At 44.2% G+C, this 16,605-nt stretch overlaps 1 protein-coding gene across 1 annotated transcript; it reads right to left on the bottom strand.

Annotated features, from left to right (window-relative positions):
• Positions 1-1,355: 1,355 nt before the first annotated feature.
• On the bottom strand, positions 1,356-8,635 carry PNP (purine nucleoside phosphorylase). Its single transcript, NM_001193551.1, is given in 6 exon segments — positions 1,356-1,573; positions 2,770-2,960; positions 3,074-3,249; positions 3,447-3,550; positions 5,524-5,693; positions 8,487-8,635. Coding segments are annotated over 6 exon segments (870 nt in total). The 5' UTR covers positions 8,498-8,635.
• Between the last annotated feature and the right edge of the window lie 7,970 nt (positions 8,636-16,605).

Raw genomic sequence — 16,605 nt, 5'->3', positions numbered from 1 at the left:
AACCAAACAAAGGATAATTTGAAAGTTCTCCAAAGCAGCCTGTGCAAAATATCTCTTCCGTATTATACCACTAACAACTAAAATGTTGTCACTACTAGAGGCTCCTCCAGACTGGTCTTTCTCAAAAGGCACACAGGCCTGGGAGGGCAGTGTGGTTTTGAAACATGCCAGCCAGCTGAATGCAAGTTGATAAGCAAAGATAATAGTGCAGTGAGCCAACAAGGGGGAAATGCCTGGATACAGTATCACAGGGAGGTTCTGACCAAGTAAAGAGAAAGACTGGAGCCCAGAAAGGAAGTGGAAGGACAGAAGCAGACACTAAGAGAAGCAGAGTGTGAACCAACTTCACAGGTTTGCCTGGGGCTGGCAGCAATCCAATGAACAACAGAGTGGCTGACAGCAGAGAGAGGCATTTACCACTGCCTTGTCAGAATGGAGTGAATGGAGAGTGTGGTTACTGACGTTAGAGAAGAGTAGGAGAGAAAAGGCAAACAAGAGGAAATATAATTAGGGCTTTGGTAAGGAAGCGGGAACTAAGGAAGAGGCTAATCAGTGAACTGATTCAGCTATGATCAAATAGACAGGAAATGAAACAATCAGAAGGCAAGGGAGAGAGGAAGGACTAGCCTGACGGAAGTGGCCATCAAGTGCCAGAAGTTAACTTTTCCTTACCATCTTGTAACCTCTTTCCCACCTTTCATCATTTTGCCCTTCTTCGTCCTTTGCTACACTCACATACTATCTCATCTCAGTTCCTAATTACTTGTCTGAGAAGCAGATAGTCACACAAGACATGTGGTCTCACATCCTTTCATGTCAATCTTGTCCTGTGCCTCAGCCCCATCCCAAGCTACACAAAAAATGAAACTATTTCATCTTTCTCTTTATTCTGACAACATTATGACATTAAATAAAGTCCAAGAGGTATTGGGTTAGTCCTTGTTTGGTCTCTGGTGATTTAGATAAGGCAGAACAGAGCCCCCAGGAATGTATTATCTCAAAAAGCTAGTAGCAGCTGCTGTGCAAAGTTCTAAGGCCCAAGTCAAATCCTGGGCACCTCCACAGATGCGTGGTAGGGCATGGGCTCCAGCTCTTGTATAAGAAAGAACAGAAATGAGAACAGCTTTATTTTGTAGCGCCAATGTCTCACTATGCTCACACCTGTAATCCCAGCTGTGAGAAGAGGATCTGGCACTAGAAGGGTCTAGTGGAAGAAAGTGGGAAAGGTGAAGGCTAGAAATCTTTTCCTTTCTGCTACAACCTAAGGACAGAGGCACGTGACTCCAGCAAGAGGTCAAAGAAGGTAGCAGCTACTTGGATCTTGTGTGAGAGACGCCAGACCACTCCAGGGCAGATCAACTGGCTTTGTCAGGGAGTGGAATGCTGGCCATAAGAATGGAGACCAACTGTTCCAATTTCTGTGCAGCTTGTTTGCCAGCCGCTAATACTTCTTCATGGTTGGCCTTCTCCAGGCTTTCATAATCCATGATGACCTTGTTGGTGATGAGTGAGAAGCCGAAGACTCGAAGTCCACAGTGCCGTGCAACGATAACTTCTGGTACTGTACTCATGCCTGATGGTGAGAAAGATGGAAACCAACTGTCAGGATCCTCAAATAACTCTTTTCCTTGCCCTTTAGCCTCACTTTCAACAAGAATTAAAAATCTCAAAAAACATCCAAAGATGGCCAGGTGCAATAGTGGTTCATGCCTGTAATGGCCAGGTGCAGCGGTTCACACCTGTAATCCCAGCACTTTTGGAGGCCAAAGCAGAAGGATGTCTTGAGCCCACGAGTTTGAAACCAGCCTGGGCAACATAGTGAGACCTCAGTTCAAAAAATAATAAAATTAGCCAGATGTGGTAGTGTATGCCTGTGATCCTAGCTACTCAGGAGGCTGAGGTGGGAGGATTGTTTGAGCCCAGGCAGCTAGAACTGCAGTGAGCTAGAGACAGTGACACTGCACTCCAATCTTGGCAACGGAGCAAGGTCCCACCTAAAACAAATCCAAAGAAGCAGCTAAATTATTGTTGAGGTATGTTCTTCTGTATTGCCTAAAATAAATACACATTTCTTAAAATCACCAGTGCAATGCTTCATTTCTGTATTTGTGGCAATTTTGAAGTCAATCCTAATGATAGAGTTCCATATTCAGCTAGAGGTACAGAAGGTGGCTATAGTGAATTTTTTAGAATTCTTAGAAACAGTCATCAAATTGGCCAGGTGCAGTGGGTCACGCCTGTAATACCAGCATGTTAGGAGGCCGAGATGGGCGGATCACCTGAGATCACAAGTTCAAGGACCAGCCTGGCCAACATGGTGAAACCTCGTCTCTACTAAAAATACAAAAATTAACTGGGTTTGGTGGCACACATCTGTAATCCCAGCTACTTGGGAGGCTGAGGCATGAGAATTGTTTGAACCTGGGAGGCAGAGGTTACAGTGAGCCAAGATCATGCCACTGCACTCCAGCCTGGGTGACAGAGCGTGACACCATCTCAAAAAAAAAAAAAAAAGAAAAAAGAAACAGCCATCAAATCATGGATAGGTCATTCATTAGCACTGCAGCTGTTAACTCCTTGGTGCTTCGTAAGGAGATTTGATGCTACACCAAATCTCACCACTTTGTATTTCAAGAAGTCAGTTTAATTCACCCTTCCCTGAAATCAGATCCTCTCAATCCAATGAGGCCTGTTATCTCCTACTCCTTCCCAGTCCCATTTTGCTAAATCCCTCCGTCTTCAAGCCTCCAGCCAAATTCCCCTTCTCACCAACAGCATCTGCTCCCAGCTTCTGCAGCAGACGAGATTCTGCCACAGTCTCAAAGCTGGGGCCTGCCAGCATCACATAGGTGCCTTCCTGTAGCTCACGTTGCTCCCCCATTTGTTTCCACATACTGAGAGCCCTCTGCCTCATAGTCCGGTCGTAGGCATCAGACATGGCAGGGAAACGAACTCCAAACCTAGGACACAGGTTGAATTATCTCACATAAATGGAATTTTAAAAATTCTCCCAAGGCTCCTAGAGAAGTCCTTAAATCCTACCCATCTGAAAAAAACAGAGTAAGATACATACCTTTCATCATTGGGCCCTCTGAGAGGGTTCTGACCACTGAAACCAGGTAGGTTGATATGGTCACGGATCAGCATGATATCTCCAACCTCAAACTCGGGGTTCAGCCCTCCTGCTGCATTGGTGACCACCAGGGTGTCCACACCCAGAAGGTGGAAAACCCTCACTGGGAAAGTCACCTTCGAAGCAAAAGATCAGAAAAAATTTTTACAAAATTTCATCAATCCAGCTACACGGAAATGCATGATATACATCGTGAAAGAAAAGGAAGGAGGGGACCAAAAATCCACCTAACCCAGATAGCTAGGTAGTGAAAGAGGCTAGATAGTTCTCTCCTGCCTCTTCCAGATCCAACCAGCCTATTCCCCTGATTTACCTTCCAGAGCGAGTACCCTTCATACATATGGAACCTGCCCTGCATTATCACACAGGCTCTGCCATTCAGGAACCCAAACACCAGTCGGCCAACATGACCTGGCACTGTATACAAAAAAGAAAGAGAAATGAATGGGATTATACTTTCATGCAACACATATCCATTGAGCACCTACTGTGAGTTACTCGCTCTGCTCAAAATGTTAGGATATAATTAAGTAAAAGACTCATTATTATCTCTGCTTTCAGAAAGTTTAAGTCTGGTGGGAGAGCCAGGCATTACTCATAATTATACAACCTGAGATTAGAGATATGGGGTAAAGATGTTCAGCATGAACATCCAAAGTAGGAAGGGCTTTTTAAAGAAATTTCAAGATAATACAAGCCATACTGCCAGAGAGTAACAAGTGAGTATAAAAAAGTAGATACTCAGAAATGGAAGGTTCAATACCACATGCTATCACTTGTAAGTGGGAACCAAACATATACATATGGACTTACAGAAATAATAGACACTGGGGACTCGGAAGTGAGAAAGTGGGAGGGGAATGAGGGATGAGAAATTACCTAATGAGTACAATGTTCACTGCTCAGGTGATGGTTACACTAAAGCACAGACTTCACCACCATGCAGTATATCCATATAACAAAACTGCATTGTACCCCTGTAAATCTATAAAAATTAAAATAAAAAATAGGCCAGGTGAGGTGCCTCACGACTGTAATCTCAGCACTTTGGGAGGCCAAGACAGGTGGATCAAGAGGTCAGGAGTTTAAGACCACCCTGGCCAACATGGTGAAAACCCATCTCTACTAAAAACACAAAAATTAGCCAGGTGTGGTGGCACACGCCTGTAATCCCAGCTACTCGGGAGGCTGAGGTGGGAGAATCACTTGAACTTGGGAGGCAGAGGTTGCAGTGAGCCGAGATCACACCACTGCACTTGAGCCTGGGTGACAGAGTGAGACTCCTTTTCAAAAAAAAAAGTGAATGCAGTAATTACAGACCTCTTCAAATTTTTCAAAGTTCTCAAAACATGTATTCTTATATATTGCCCTAACTTAATTACCTACCTCCTCAGTCCAGCAAGCAAGCTCATAGTATACTTACTCTGGCTTCCTAAAGAAGAGGCTACTGAACTAGGGGAAAAGAATTTGAACACATGCAAGTCTCTTTCCTTATGACCCATAGGACAGTCCTACGGGAACACATGTCCATGTAGGGGTGCGTGGGAGCGCAAAGATAACTCCCCACAGACATAACAGCCATTATTACCACTCCCTTATCTGGCAGTCTCTTCTAATAGATGGTCAACCTATCCCTTAGGGAATGGGAGAGGGACCAGAACCAAGAGGAAGAGCTGAGGAATTCTCAAAGATAGAGGAGCTTATGCAAAAAAACCCAAAATGAAACAAAAACAGTAATAAAGTTGACATAGGAAACCCAAGTGGAGTATAAAAAATAAACATGTTGATAAGCTTAAAAAAATTAACCCCCTTATCGTTTAATGCAGTGCCCTTCTCACTGGGGGTAGGAGTGGCCAATGGAGCCAACGTCACTACTATCTCCCTTAAAGAAGTATGCCCTTCACACACCCTCTCTTAATGTTTCCCACACCTTCCCCCTCTGCTCTCCCAGTCTTGTTTCAAAGGGTTTAAAAAAATAGCTATTAAAAATCTTTTCCTGCTGTCAGGTCTTAAAAAAAATTCTTAACTCTCCAGGGAAAAGAAGAAAGAAATCTTAAAAATTAATAAATAAACCAACAGAAGTTAATTATTTGAGAAATTAAGTAAACCAAATAAATGACCCTTGCCCTTTACTTGGCCCCTGTCACCTGGCCCTCTTCTAAGTCTTAGTCTCAGTCCACTGACACACACATGCCCTGTCTCTTGTGGGATGTCTGCTAGAGGAATTTCCTGAGTCATTCTGACTCACGGTGGGCTTTTCTCCTCTCTTACAACATTTGTCTTCAGTGAAATGCTAGGTCAAGGAGTAGAAACGTTGGCCTCCTTGGTTGTGTTCCACAGAATCCCAATAACATCCCTCAGTCCCATTCCCCGCTTTCACTTGCCAGTACCTGTACTTTGGGGAAAGTTGGGGATTTCACTGTAGTCAAAGATCTGGGCCTGAGTTAATTTATCAGTCAGACCTCCTAATCCAGAACCACAGATTATTGCAACTTGAGGTCGGTGCTTAGTGTGAGACAGAAGCCATTCTGCAGTGTTCTTATAATCTTCATATGTGTATCTAGGGGAGAAAAAACATCAAGGTGAATTCTGCTCCCATTCCAAGGGCATCACAGACAAATGACCTTTGGTGCAAAAAGGCTGGCAGGTACACTGAGGCAGCAGGGACAGAGAAGTTGGCACAGAGGGAGAGGCCATACTATGCTCACCCATCTACTCAGCCACCCTTCTTTCTGAATCAAGCCCACTACAAGTCTGATATGAAACTCCCTCCATTCCAGAGCCTGGCAAAAATTAATAAAGCCTGTTTCTACTAACAGACCCAACTCCAGTGTTGGATCTACTGAACACTGGCAAGTTGCATACTTATCCTTATGACAAAGGTTTAGAGAGGAAGGGATCAGAGTCTACAGGGAAGTGTAATGAAATAATCAAATTAGGATGGGTAAAAGGGCTTGACCAGGAGGGAGCCCAACAAGAGTACTCAAAATAGGATTAAGCCCTTCCTGAGGGTGGTGACCACCTAGTAAAATTCCCCTTATTACCTTACCTATTCCCCAAAGACATTCAAAATGTAATTAAGACCAACTACCATGAAGGCAGGGATAAATTCAGATTTCCTTTTGAACCCTTATCCCTCCAGTTCCTTCCTCAGCCAAAGACTTAAGGGCTACATTTTTTTTTTTTTTTTCAAACCAATAAAACACAATGAGAACACACCTGGTAGAGGTCTACATACCATTCTTAGCTCCCCAGATCACAAAGGGGTTAATTCCAGACAAGAAACTAGATAAGCTGCTGTACAAAAAAGCAGACCCAGTCCACAGTACTGGTTGTCAAAAGGCTAAACCAGGACTGACTACACTAATTCTCAGCAGACGCTTGTTAGAAAGACAGATTCTGGCACTCCAGCCTGGTGACAGAGTGAGACCCTATATAAAAAACAAAAAACAAAACAAAAAACAAACCAAAAAACGGATTCTGAAGCCCATGTAATTTTGATTTTAAAACCAGGTTTAGGGGCCAGGCACGGTGGCTCATGCCTGTAATCCCAGCACTTTGGGGGGCTGAGGCGGGTTCACGAGGTCAGGAGATTGAGACCATCCTGGCTAACACGGTGAAACCCCGTCTACTAAAAATACAAAAAAAAAAAAAAAAAAAAAATTAGCCGGGCGTGATGGCGGGCGCCTGTAGTCCCAGCTACAGGGGAGGCTGAGGCAGGAGAATGGCGTGAACCCAGGAGGCGGAGCTTGCAGTGAGCCAAGATCACTCCACTGCACTCCAGCCTGGGCCACAGAAAGAGACTCCGACTCAAAAAATAAATAAATAAAAATAAAATAAAATAAAATAAAATAAAACCAAGTTTAGGAATTGCTGGTCTAGAGGGAAGCAGAACTCAACCTAGATTCTAGTCCCAATATTGTCTTTTTAGGCATGTAATTTGTGCTCCAAATTATTTTCTCAGGTATAAACAAGGGAATGTAAATTGGCCCCATCTACCTTATAGGCTCGATCTGAAAATGAATTGAATACTTGCTAACAACCTCCAAAGACCTATGGCTCTGTTACACACAGTATTTGAACTTTTCTCCTGCTTTCCACCTGCCTGTGGTCTTCTTCCTGTCCTTCCCCCTCCCTGCCTCCTTCCAGTTTCCTTTCTCTCCACCGAGGATCTTTGCTCTTCAGGAACCTAAGGTCACTTACCCAGAACCCCTACACTAGCAAGAATCAACCCGTGTTACTTTTCTTCCATTTCCAAGTCCAGTTCTCTCACACTCATCTGGGAAGACCAAAGGTTGCCTTCAGAGGTGGCAATGAGGTGTGACAGAGCTGAACATAACTAACCAAGCTTTCACAGGAAATTTTTTACTCCCAAAGCAGAGCCTAGGAAACCAGATATGATTGCACAATACACCAGGCTACCCTCAGGGAAGCAGTTGGATACGGTAGGTTGGGGGCTGGTCAACACAGCCACAGGATAATGGAGAGAAGCAATTAAGTTGGTAAAATGTTAATCAAATGGCGTCCCCAAAAGGTGCAAAGGAAATGAATGGTGTGTGAAGCTGCCACCACATGGCATGTCTAGCTACAACTCATAGCACTTCCTCATTGGCTATCAGTCCCCACAAGAACACCCTGGCTCCCTGAGCATCCAAAAGCAACTGTGATGCCTAATGCAGGCCACTTGGACTGGGACATCCAGGACCAAAGCAGAGAGAAGAGTTTTCAAAGGCCTGGGGTGGGGGGAGTGAGCAAAGGACTGTTGCTCAGTTCGATGACTGATTTCCTTCTCCACTTAGGAGTCAGTTCCCACTGAGTTTATCACACTTCCCGTCTGGAAGGAAGGAAGGAGTGCAACTCGCAAAGGAGGTGAGCAATCTTTCCTCTAAAGGAGGAACTCCGAATTTGAGCACCAAAGTACCTCGCAGCTTTACCCAGACCCTAGCATGGGAATTTATGAAGAACGCAGGGGGTGAGGACACCTCCTCCTGGTATGGAGTGAGGGATATATATACATATATATCCATACACTCATTCTCCACTTGTACCCCTAACACACACACGGAGACACACAACGGCTGCTTTTACGGAGTAGCTTAGACCGCACCAAACTGTCCCCTTCCTGCTCCGGTGGCGCCACCCCAGCTCGACTCCCGCGTGCGTCCCTGCCCGCTCTGGCTGCCACATGACTCTGCCGCCTTGCCCCCGACAACAGGCTCCGTGCCAGGCCTCTCTGCATCCCCTGGGCGCTCGCTCCCTTCCCCGGCTCCCTCTGGGCCCAGTGTGCCAGGTTCCCGGGTCTCACAGCACCCGCCCCTCCCCAAGGGTCCTGCGGGCCTGATGCCCGCCTCACCCGTTCTCCATGGTCTCGCAGCAGCCCTCTCGATGAACCTGCTCCGGTGTGCTCCGGTGTGCTCCGGTGTGCTCCGATCCGCTCCGATCCGCTCCGATCCGCTCCGATCCTCTCCGCTATGCTGAACTGAGCAAGGCTGCCCGGTCTGGTCCGCACAGTTCGCTCACTGTTCTAGGCTCTGGCTTATATCCCCAGCCCTGGAGTCCCCAGCCAATGGCAAGCGAGCACGCGGGCCGGCCCCGTCTCCATGGTGACACACCCTAATTCAATCGGCTGAACCTGGGCTGTAAATCTAATCGGAGTTCTTCCCAGCCCTAAACCTTCTCCCTCGAGGCGCGGGGTTGGGGGGCGGACCGGAGCGCACCCAGCATTTCATCTCCGTACCCATTCCAGTCCTCAGGGCAGGAATTCCCAGCAAGAAGGCCTATGCGGAAATAGGGCTAGAAGTCGAGAGGAAAGCCCCCAGCTCTCTCCCTGCAACCTCATTCCAGCTGTGTCAATAGCAAACCGTGAGAGATTCAAAAAGAAAAAAATTTCAAACCTTAGATTGCACAACCCCAGAATAAAAATGAAGCGAGCCTGTGTCTGAGTTGCTGCCTGGACAAGGGAAGCTGGGTCGCCCCTGGCAACAGTTCTTACTTGGAGGATACAGGGTTTAGGAGAGCACATCCAGGCCCAGACCGGGAGAAGAAAAAGTTCTCAGGCAAGAATTCCTGGGTCCTAGATGCCGACGGAAAGGATGAGGATGGATTTGGTGGGTAGGGACACAGATAATCCCTTGATCTGCACAATACTGATCCAAGCAATTCAGGTAACTAGAGGACTCTTCCCAAGAGGAAAATTCTGTTATCAGAATACATGGGTACCAGAATATAACATAAATAGCGTGTCTTTGGTAGAATACAACTATTTCTTCTCCCCACGTTTACAAATTAACCAACCTTACATCAAATCACAAATCAATGGTCCTTTCTTAGCTATTGGAATCTTCCACTTCTTCCCTCCTCCAAACTCTTTCAGCTTGCCGTTTTACCCACTTCTGTGGCCAGCCACTATTTTCCAACTGTTTTTCTCATTCATTTAACAAATATTTATTGAGCATCATCTATGCACCAGTACTGTTCTAGTGCTAGGGACACAAGAATAAAAACAATATCTGTAATATTAAAAATATATATATATATATACACACATATATATATATGAAGGTCAGGCGCGGTGGCTCACACCTGTAATCCCAGCACTTTGGGAGGCCGAGGTGGGCGGATCGCCTGAGGTCAGGAGTTGGAGACCAACCTGGCCAACATGGCAAAACCCCGTCTCTACTAAAAATCCAAAAAATTAGCTGGGCATGGTGGCAGGCATCTGTAATCCCAGCTACTTGGGAGGCTGAGGCAGAGAGAATGGCTTGAACCTGGGAGGCAGAGGTTACAGTGAGCTGAGATCGCACCATTGCACTCCAGCCTGGACAACAGAGCGAGTGGCTGGTTCCTGAGAACTTATTAGCACTTTGAAAATAACAATGCACACAAATTGAAAGAAAAATATTTCGTTCTTAAATAACCACAAATAGTTACTTATGGGATGTGTGCATCTGTTTGGCACTACTCAACTTCTCACATGTTGGAATCCAATGCTGCCACCCTCAATTTCTGTTCCATGCTGATTTTTACACAGTACTTTTTTTTTTTCTTTTACATAGTACTTAATTTTTATCAGAGGGACCTTCTAAAACCATCTTTTGTAAAGTCTGTATATATATATTTTGAGACAGGGTCTCACTCTGTCACCCAGGCTGGAGTACAGTGGCATGATCTTGACTCACTGGATTCTCTGCCTCCTGGGTTTGAGCCATTCTCTTGCCTCAGCCTGCCGAGTAGCTGGGATTACAGGCTCCTGCCACCACACCTAGCTAATTTTTTGTATTTTTAGTAGAGACAGAGTTTTGCCATATTGGCCAAGCTGGCCTCGAACTTCTGACCTCAATTGATCTGCCCGCCTCGGCCTCTCAAAGTGCTGAGAGTATAGGCATGAGCTACCACACCCGACCAGATATACTGTCATCGAAAGGAATGTAGCACAATCTAGTGTTCCAACTGTGAATCACCTCAAGTTAATAGGTCACACAGTGTTTAAGAAATATAAAATATTGCTGTGTTTCCTTTGAAAATTAAAACTACTCCACAGTACCCTTGTGAGCTTGTACTTTGGCACAGAGTTTGGGAATCATGGCCCCAGTCCCTCCATGACACCTCATTCCTGAATCTACATAGTGTAAATGAATGGGCTCTAATAAAACTATCTGTGTATGGATGCCATCTTCACCCCTTATTTACTCGTTATGTGGTCCTACGCAAGTAAAATTCTTATTATGCCTCAATTTTTTCCTCTGTAAAATAGCGATAATAGTACTATTTTTGCAAAGATTATATAGAATACCTTTTACATGTTTAGGTAAGTGCCTGACTATGTAATAAGCACACATTAAATGCTGGCTATTATTATTAATCTCCATTGTCTCTTTCTCTTTTGATCTTTCTAGACTCACCTAACCATAAATTGAATCAAAATAAAAACTAGAGGTATATCCAGCCTATCAATTCCAGTGAATCCCACACTGTTCAAAACAGAAGGCACTAGCCATGTGTGGCTATTTAAAAGTAATAAAATTAAGATGAAATATAATAAAAATAAAAATTCAGTTACCTAATCATACTAATTACATTGTAACTTCTCAATAGCCACATGTGGTTAGTGGCTACTACATTGCATAGCATAATTACGTTTTTATGCTAGAGCACAGCACTGCTCTTATCTTTTCTAGTCACTGCTACCTTGTATCCACATAAAAGAAACTGGAACTGTGCTTTATTATTTACTTTTAGGGTAAAAGAGTTCCTGTAGCATTCCTATAGACAGGAACCAATCATCAATCTTGGATGATTAGAGTTCATTAATGCCTTATTACCCTTTCTTCTATCTTCTCATCACTTCTATCTTCAGAGGAACTCCTTGTCCAGGAACATACTTAGTAACACACTTATCCTGTACCCTCAAGATCAAGGAAACTAAAAAAAGGTGGCAGGAATAGGTTCTAAGTCACTCAGTATTGCTTTGTGAAGTGGGGAGACATCTCTAGATAGTGACTCCCAATGTCAACAATTATAGAAGCAAGCTCTATAGGCCTGTCAGGATCCTTTAGATAGGGAACCTGTTTTATTCCTGCCCTCTCAACTGAGATCTCTCATTATCTCTAGATCACAAGCTAAATATGCTCTTTTAAAAATATCTACCCCTGGCCAGGCACAGTGCCTCAGACCTGTAATCTCAGCACTTTGGGAGGCCAAGACAGGAGGATTAGTTGAGCCCAGAAATTTGAGACCAGCCTGAGCACATGGTGAAGCCCCACCTCCACAAAAAATACAAAAATTAGCCAGGTGTGGTGGCATCTGTGGTCCCAGCTACTAGGGAGGCTGAGGCAAGAGAATCACCTGAGCCCAGGAAGTCAAGGCTGCAGTGAGCCGTGATGGTGCCACTGCACTCCAGTCTGACAGAGTGAGACCCTATCTCAAAAAATAAAATAAAATATCTACTCTCCTTACCACCATAATCTTTGATCTTCCATTTTCTCCAATTACTGAAATTAAAACATTTTAGGGTTTTTCCTGGTTTTTTGTTTTTGTTTTTTTTTTTGTTGTTGTTGTTGTTTTTTAGATAGGGTTTTGCTCTGCCACCCAGGCTGGAATATAGTGGCTCAACCTCAGCTCACTGCAGCCTCAATCTCCTAGGCTCAAGCAATCCTCTTTCCTCAGCCTCCCAAGTAGCTAGGACTACAGGCATGCACCACCACATTCGCCTATTTGTCATTTTAATTTTTTTAGAGATGGGGCCTCTTCATGTTGCCCAGGCTGGTCTCAAATTCCTGGGCTCAGGTGATCCTCCCACCTCAGCCTCCCAAAGTACTGGGATTCCGGGTATGAACCGCCACATCCGGCCCTTTTATTTCTGTTATAGAGATCACTTTTATTTCTCTTTTCTAAGAGTGAGACTTCCATTTGTGCCTCACTCAGTGGTAGGAAGAACAGAGTAGAGATAAAGGACTGGCCTACCACCCTCTATTCCAAAGACCTTAGCTCCTAGAAAGGGAAGCCAAGAATTCCCTAAAGGAAAGAGTAAAGAACTGAGGCCTAGGAAGAGCAAGGAGCACAAGGGAGCAAAGTCCCAATGTAATTAACATAAATTAATCATTTTAAACCAGGCCATACTCTACCCCAATCCCATCCGACCCCCCGGCAAACTACCCCTGGTCTTAGTTGACTCACTCTGCACATTACCAGAAACTTTCTGTGCCTTTGAAATGCATTAAGGGATTGTGTTGTTTTCACACAGGTGGTAAACTACCACTTCAGGAAAGAGGAAAAAATAAATAGGGCATGTGGAATATGTGAAAAAAAAAAAAAAAAGAAATCAAATTGGGACACTTTGGGTCATAGAAGCCAAGCAGATGTTTTCCACCCCATCCTCTGGCCATATACACACTGTAGTGGTTATCACTTTGTTGGAAATCTAAAGAAAAAAATGCTTTGAAATCTTCACAGTTTCTTTATATTCTATTATATAACACACTGAAGTGTGTTCCCCCAAATTCTTATGTTGACTCTCTAACCCCCATTGTGACTATATTTGGAGATAAGATCCTCTAAGAGGTAATTAAGGTTAAATGAGGTCATAATGGTGGGGCCATAATCCAACAAGACTGTTGTTCTCATAAGAAGAGAGGCCAGGCAGGGTCTGTAATCCCAGAATTTGGACACCAAGGCAAGAGGATCACTTGAGCCCAGGAGTTAGAGACCAATGACCAGCCTGGGCAACATAGTGAGACCCTGTCTCTACAAAATAAAAAATAAAAATATTAGCCAGGCATGGTGGCATGCACCTGTCGTCCCAGCTACTTGGGAGGCTGAGGTGGCAGGATTGCTAGCACTCAGGAGTTCAAGGCCACCATAGACTATGACTGCACCACTGCACTCCTGCCTGGGAGACAGAGTGAGACCCTAAAAGTGTGGAAAAAGAAGAGAAAGGAAGAGAAAGCAAAAATGTGTGCAGAGAAAAGTCCATTTGTGCCACAGTGAGAAGGTGGCCATTTGTAAGCTAAGGAGAGAAGCCTCCAGAGAAAGTAAACCTGCCAATATCTTGATCTTGGGCTTCCAGACTCCAGAGCTGTGAGAAAATAAATGTTTGTCGTTTATGCTATCTGTAGTGTTTTGCTGTATCAGTCCTAACAAATCAGTACACCTCAATAGCCTAATTGTTCTCAATCTAAGTGGGAAGATCCCACCCCATAAGTAAAAATCAGGCAGTACCTGAGATGCCCAATATTTACCCGAGACAATATTAAAATGATTTATCTGTATAATACAGGTACCAACCAATCAGAACCAATGCCACCATAAACAACCAATGCCAGCCACCCTGTAGTGTCCCAGCTGAATATCCGCCCTGCTTGCAACTGCAGCTAACAATATTGTTCAGTACCCAGCAAATTTATCCCAAGATGGGGCTTAAGTTACTTTGTTAATTAATTTGAGAGCCATTTATCAAGCAGCTTCTATGTTCCAGGCATTTAGCATAAAAGGGGGCCCATCCCAAGCACCTTTTCTCTGCCACCTCTGTACTTCTGCCCCTTTCAGTCTACCTATCAAATTATTTGAATGTAAAACATTAGATCATAAGTCAGAAGACCGGGATTTAGAGCTCCATTTCAGTCTGTCACTTAGCTTAAATGACTCCAGTTTACACAGTTTCAGTTTCCACATCTGTAAAATAAAGATATAGTCTTGGCTTCCCTGTCCATTTCACACTGGATTCTGAAATCAAATGAATACAACAATGAAAGTGCTTTATTGGCTGAGCACAGTGGCTCACGCCTGTAATCACAGCACTTTGGGAGGCCGAGGTGGGCAAATCAAGAAGTCAAGAGATTGAGACCATCCTGGCCAACATAATGAAACCCCATTTCTACTAAAAATACAAAAATTAGCTGGGTGTGGTGGCGTGTGCCTGTAATCCCAGCTACTTGGGAGGCTGAGGCAGGAGAATTGCTTGATCCTGGGAGGTGGAGGTTGCAGTGAGCCGAGATCATGCCACTGCGCTCCAGCCTGGCGACAGAATGAGACTCTGTTTCAAAAAAAAAAGAAAGAAAAGAAAATACTTTATTAACTGTAATCAAGTTACAAATATTATTATTTTTTGCATTTTTCTGCCTATTGACCTACTCAAGACAGAGCTCAGGTCCTAGTTATCCATGCGCAATATTCATTTTTCTTTATGTTTTAGAAGTTTTCTCTGGCTGCTCTAGTTAGACGTGATCTTTTCTTGAACTTGTATTACATTGTTTAATTCTTTTATTATGAAGCATGTGCTGTATCATGAATTTCTAGTATTGATATTTTTCCATATCATTTTTTTTTTTTTGAGACAGGATCTTGCTCTGTTGCCCAGGTTGAGATCATGGCTCATTGTAACCTTGAACTCCTGGGCTCAAGCAATCCTCCACCTTAGCCTCCCAAAACATTGGGATTACAGGCATGAGCCACCACTCCTGGCCTGATATTTTATACTGTCAATGTTTACAGTATTTTGTCTCCCTGCCCAGAATGTCTTTCACACTCCTTTTTAAGGAGTGTCTTTCACAAAGTGTAGATATTTAAAAACTATTTTTAGGACAGTTTTTGGAATATATGTGTAACTACGGCACAAATAATGAAATCTACTCCAACCTCAGACAATGCTTGAGTGTCCGTGTGCCACAAACAGCAGAAAGAGCAGCAGACTGGCCTCCCTCTATGGAGCTACAACCTCTTCCCTATTTTGTATCTGGAGCTTCCTTAGTTCTTTAAGTGTCTGTTAGGGGCTCTTATCTAACTGGTCGAAGGTTACTAGCTTCTAAGTAGAAGTTGGCCTGAGAAAACCCTGTCTAAAAAAATCAGGAACTAGATGAAGTCTCCAGCCCCTGTAGCAGCCAAGTGCTGGGACGTCAGCAGTTCCTTTGTTATTAAATATTTGGGGCTGGCTGTACTTTCTTTCATGCACATTCCTTCTCAGTGGAGAATCTGCTAGCCAAGCTGACAATGGACCTCCTCGCGGTTTATTGTTTTTATCGATTCCTTGTTGCTTCCCATATTTAAAGCAGTCCCAATTTGGGTTATGACTCGGGAAAAAATCCAAGTGCGGTTCAGGTGCCCATAAAGACCACAGGAGACTTCAGGTAGGGGAGGGAGGCACTGCCCCTTTGCTGGAAGCAAAGTTGAGACAGGTCTAAAGACTGTCCCATCTGTCAAATAACGTGACAAAAATAACCTTGGATTTGATTAATCCAATCAACAAACTGCTAATAACAAATGTTAAAGGTTGGTGGTCATAAAATTGAGTAAAGGTACGGTGGCTTGCGCCTGTAGTCCCTCCCAGCTATTGGGAAGGCTTAGGCGGGATATCAAACCCAGGAATTTGACTCCAGCACAGGCAAGACCCCATCTTTATTGAATTTTTTTTTTTTTTTTTTTTTAGCAAAACGACGAAATCTTCTAGTATTGGAGACACTCATGAAAAGATAATTTAACAATTTGATCAGCAGTGGGGAGAGACGGGCTCTGTAAGGGCAGCTTCCAGGAGAACCGAGTCTTGCGTCCTGTCCCCAAAGTAACTCCAGCGACAAAGGCTGGAGAGATAATCTTAACTTTTTAATCCATTTCCTCCTGGTACATCATTACCCTGACTTTTTAAAGGTATTTCTTCGAGTAGAATGGCTAACTTTGTCTACTGTTCCCCACCGTCCATCTTCTCCCCGCTCTCAAGATCCCTAGTTTCCACACTCCTTGATTGCACCCGCCCAGCCTCCTTTAAAATGCATAAGCCACGCCCCCCATGTTCTGGCGCTAAGTTCGGGCCAATGCAGTTGCGCCGCTAGTATCACAGGACTAGGGAAGGAAAGTCACCAGCCAATAGAAAACCAGTTATAACGCAAAGCCGGAGAAAAGTGTTTCAGTGTTGTCTTTGAACCAATGAGGGGCAGAGCAACAGAGCCCGTGCAGCTTCCAGAAGACCAGTTGAGCAGAAGCAG

Source organism: Macaca mulatta, chromosome 7 (genome assembly GCF_049350105.2).
Source record: "Macaca mulatta isolate MMU2019108-1 chromosome 7, T2T-MMU8v2.0, whole genome shotgun sequence".
In the NCBI taxonomy this organism is placed as follows: Eukaryota; Metazoa; Chordata; class Mammalia; order Primates; family Cercopithecidae; genus Macaca; species Macaca mulatta.
Note: the sequence above shows the minus strand (reverse complement) of the source record. Positions and strands in the feature narration are given on the sequence as shown.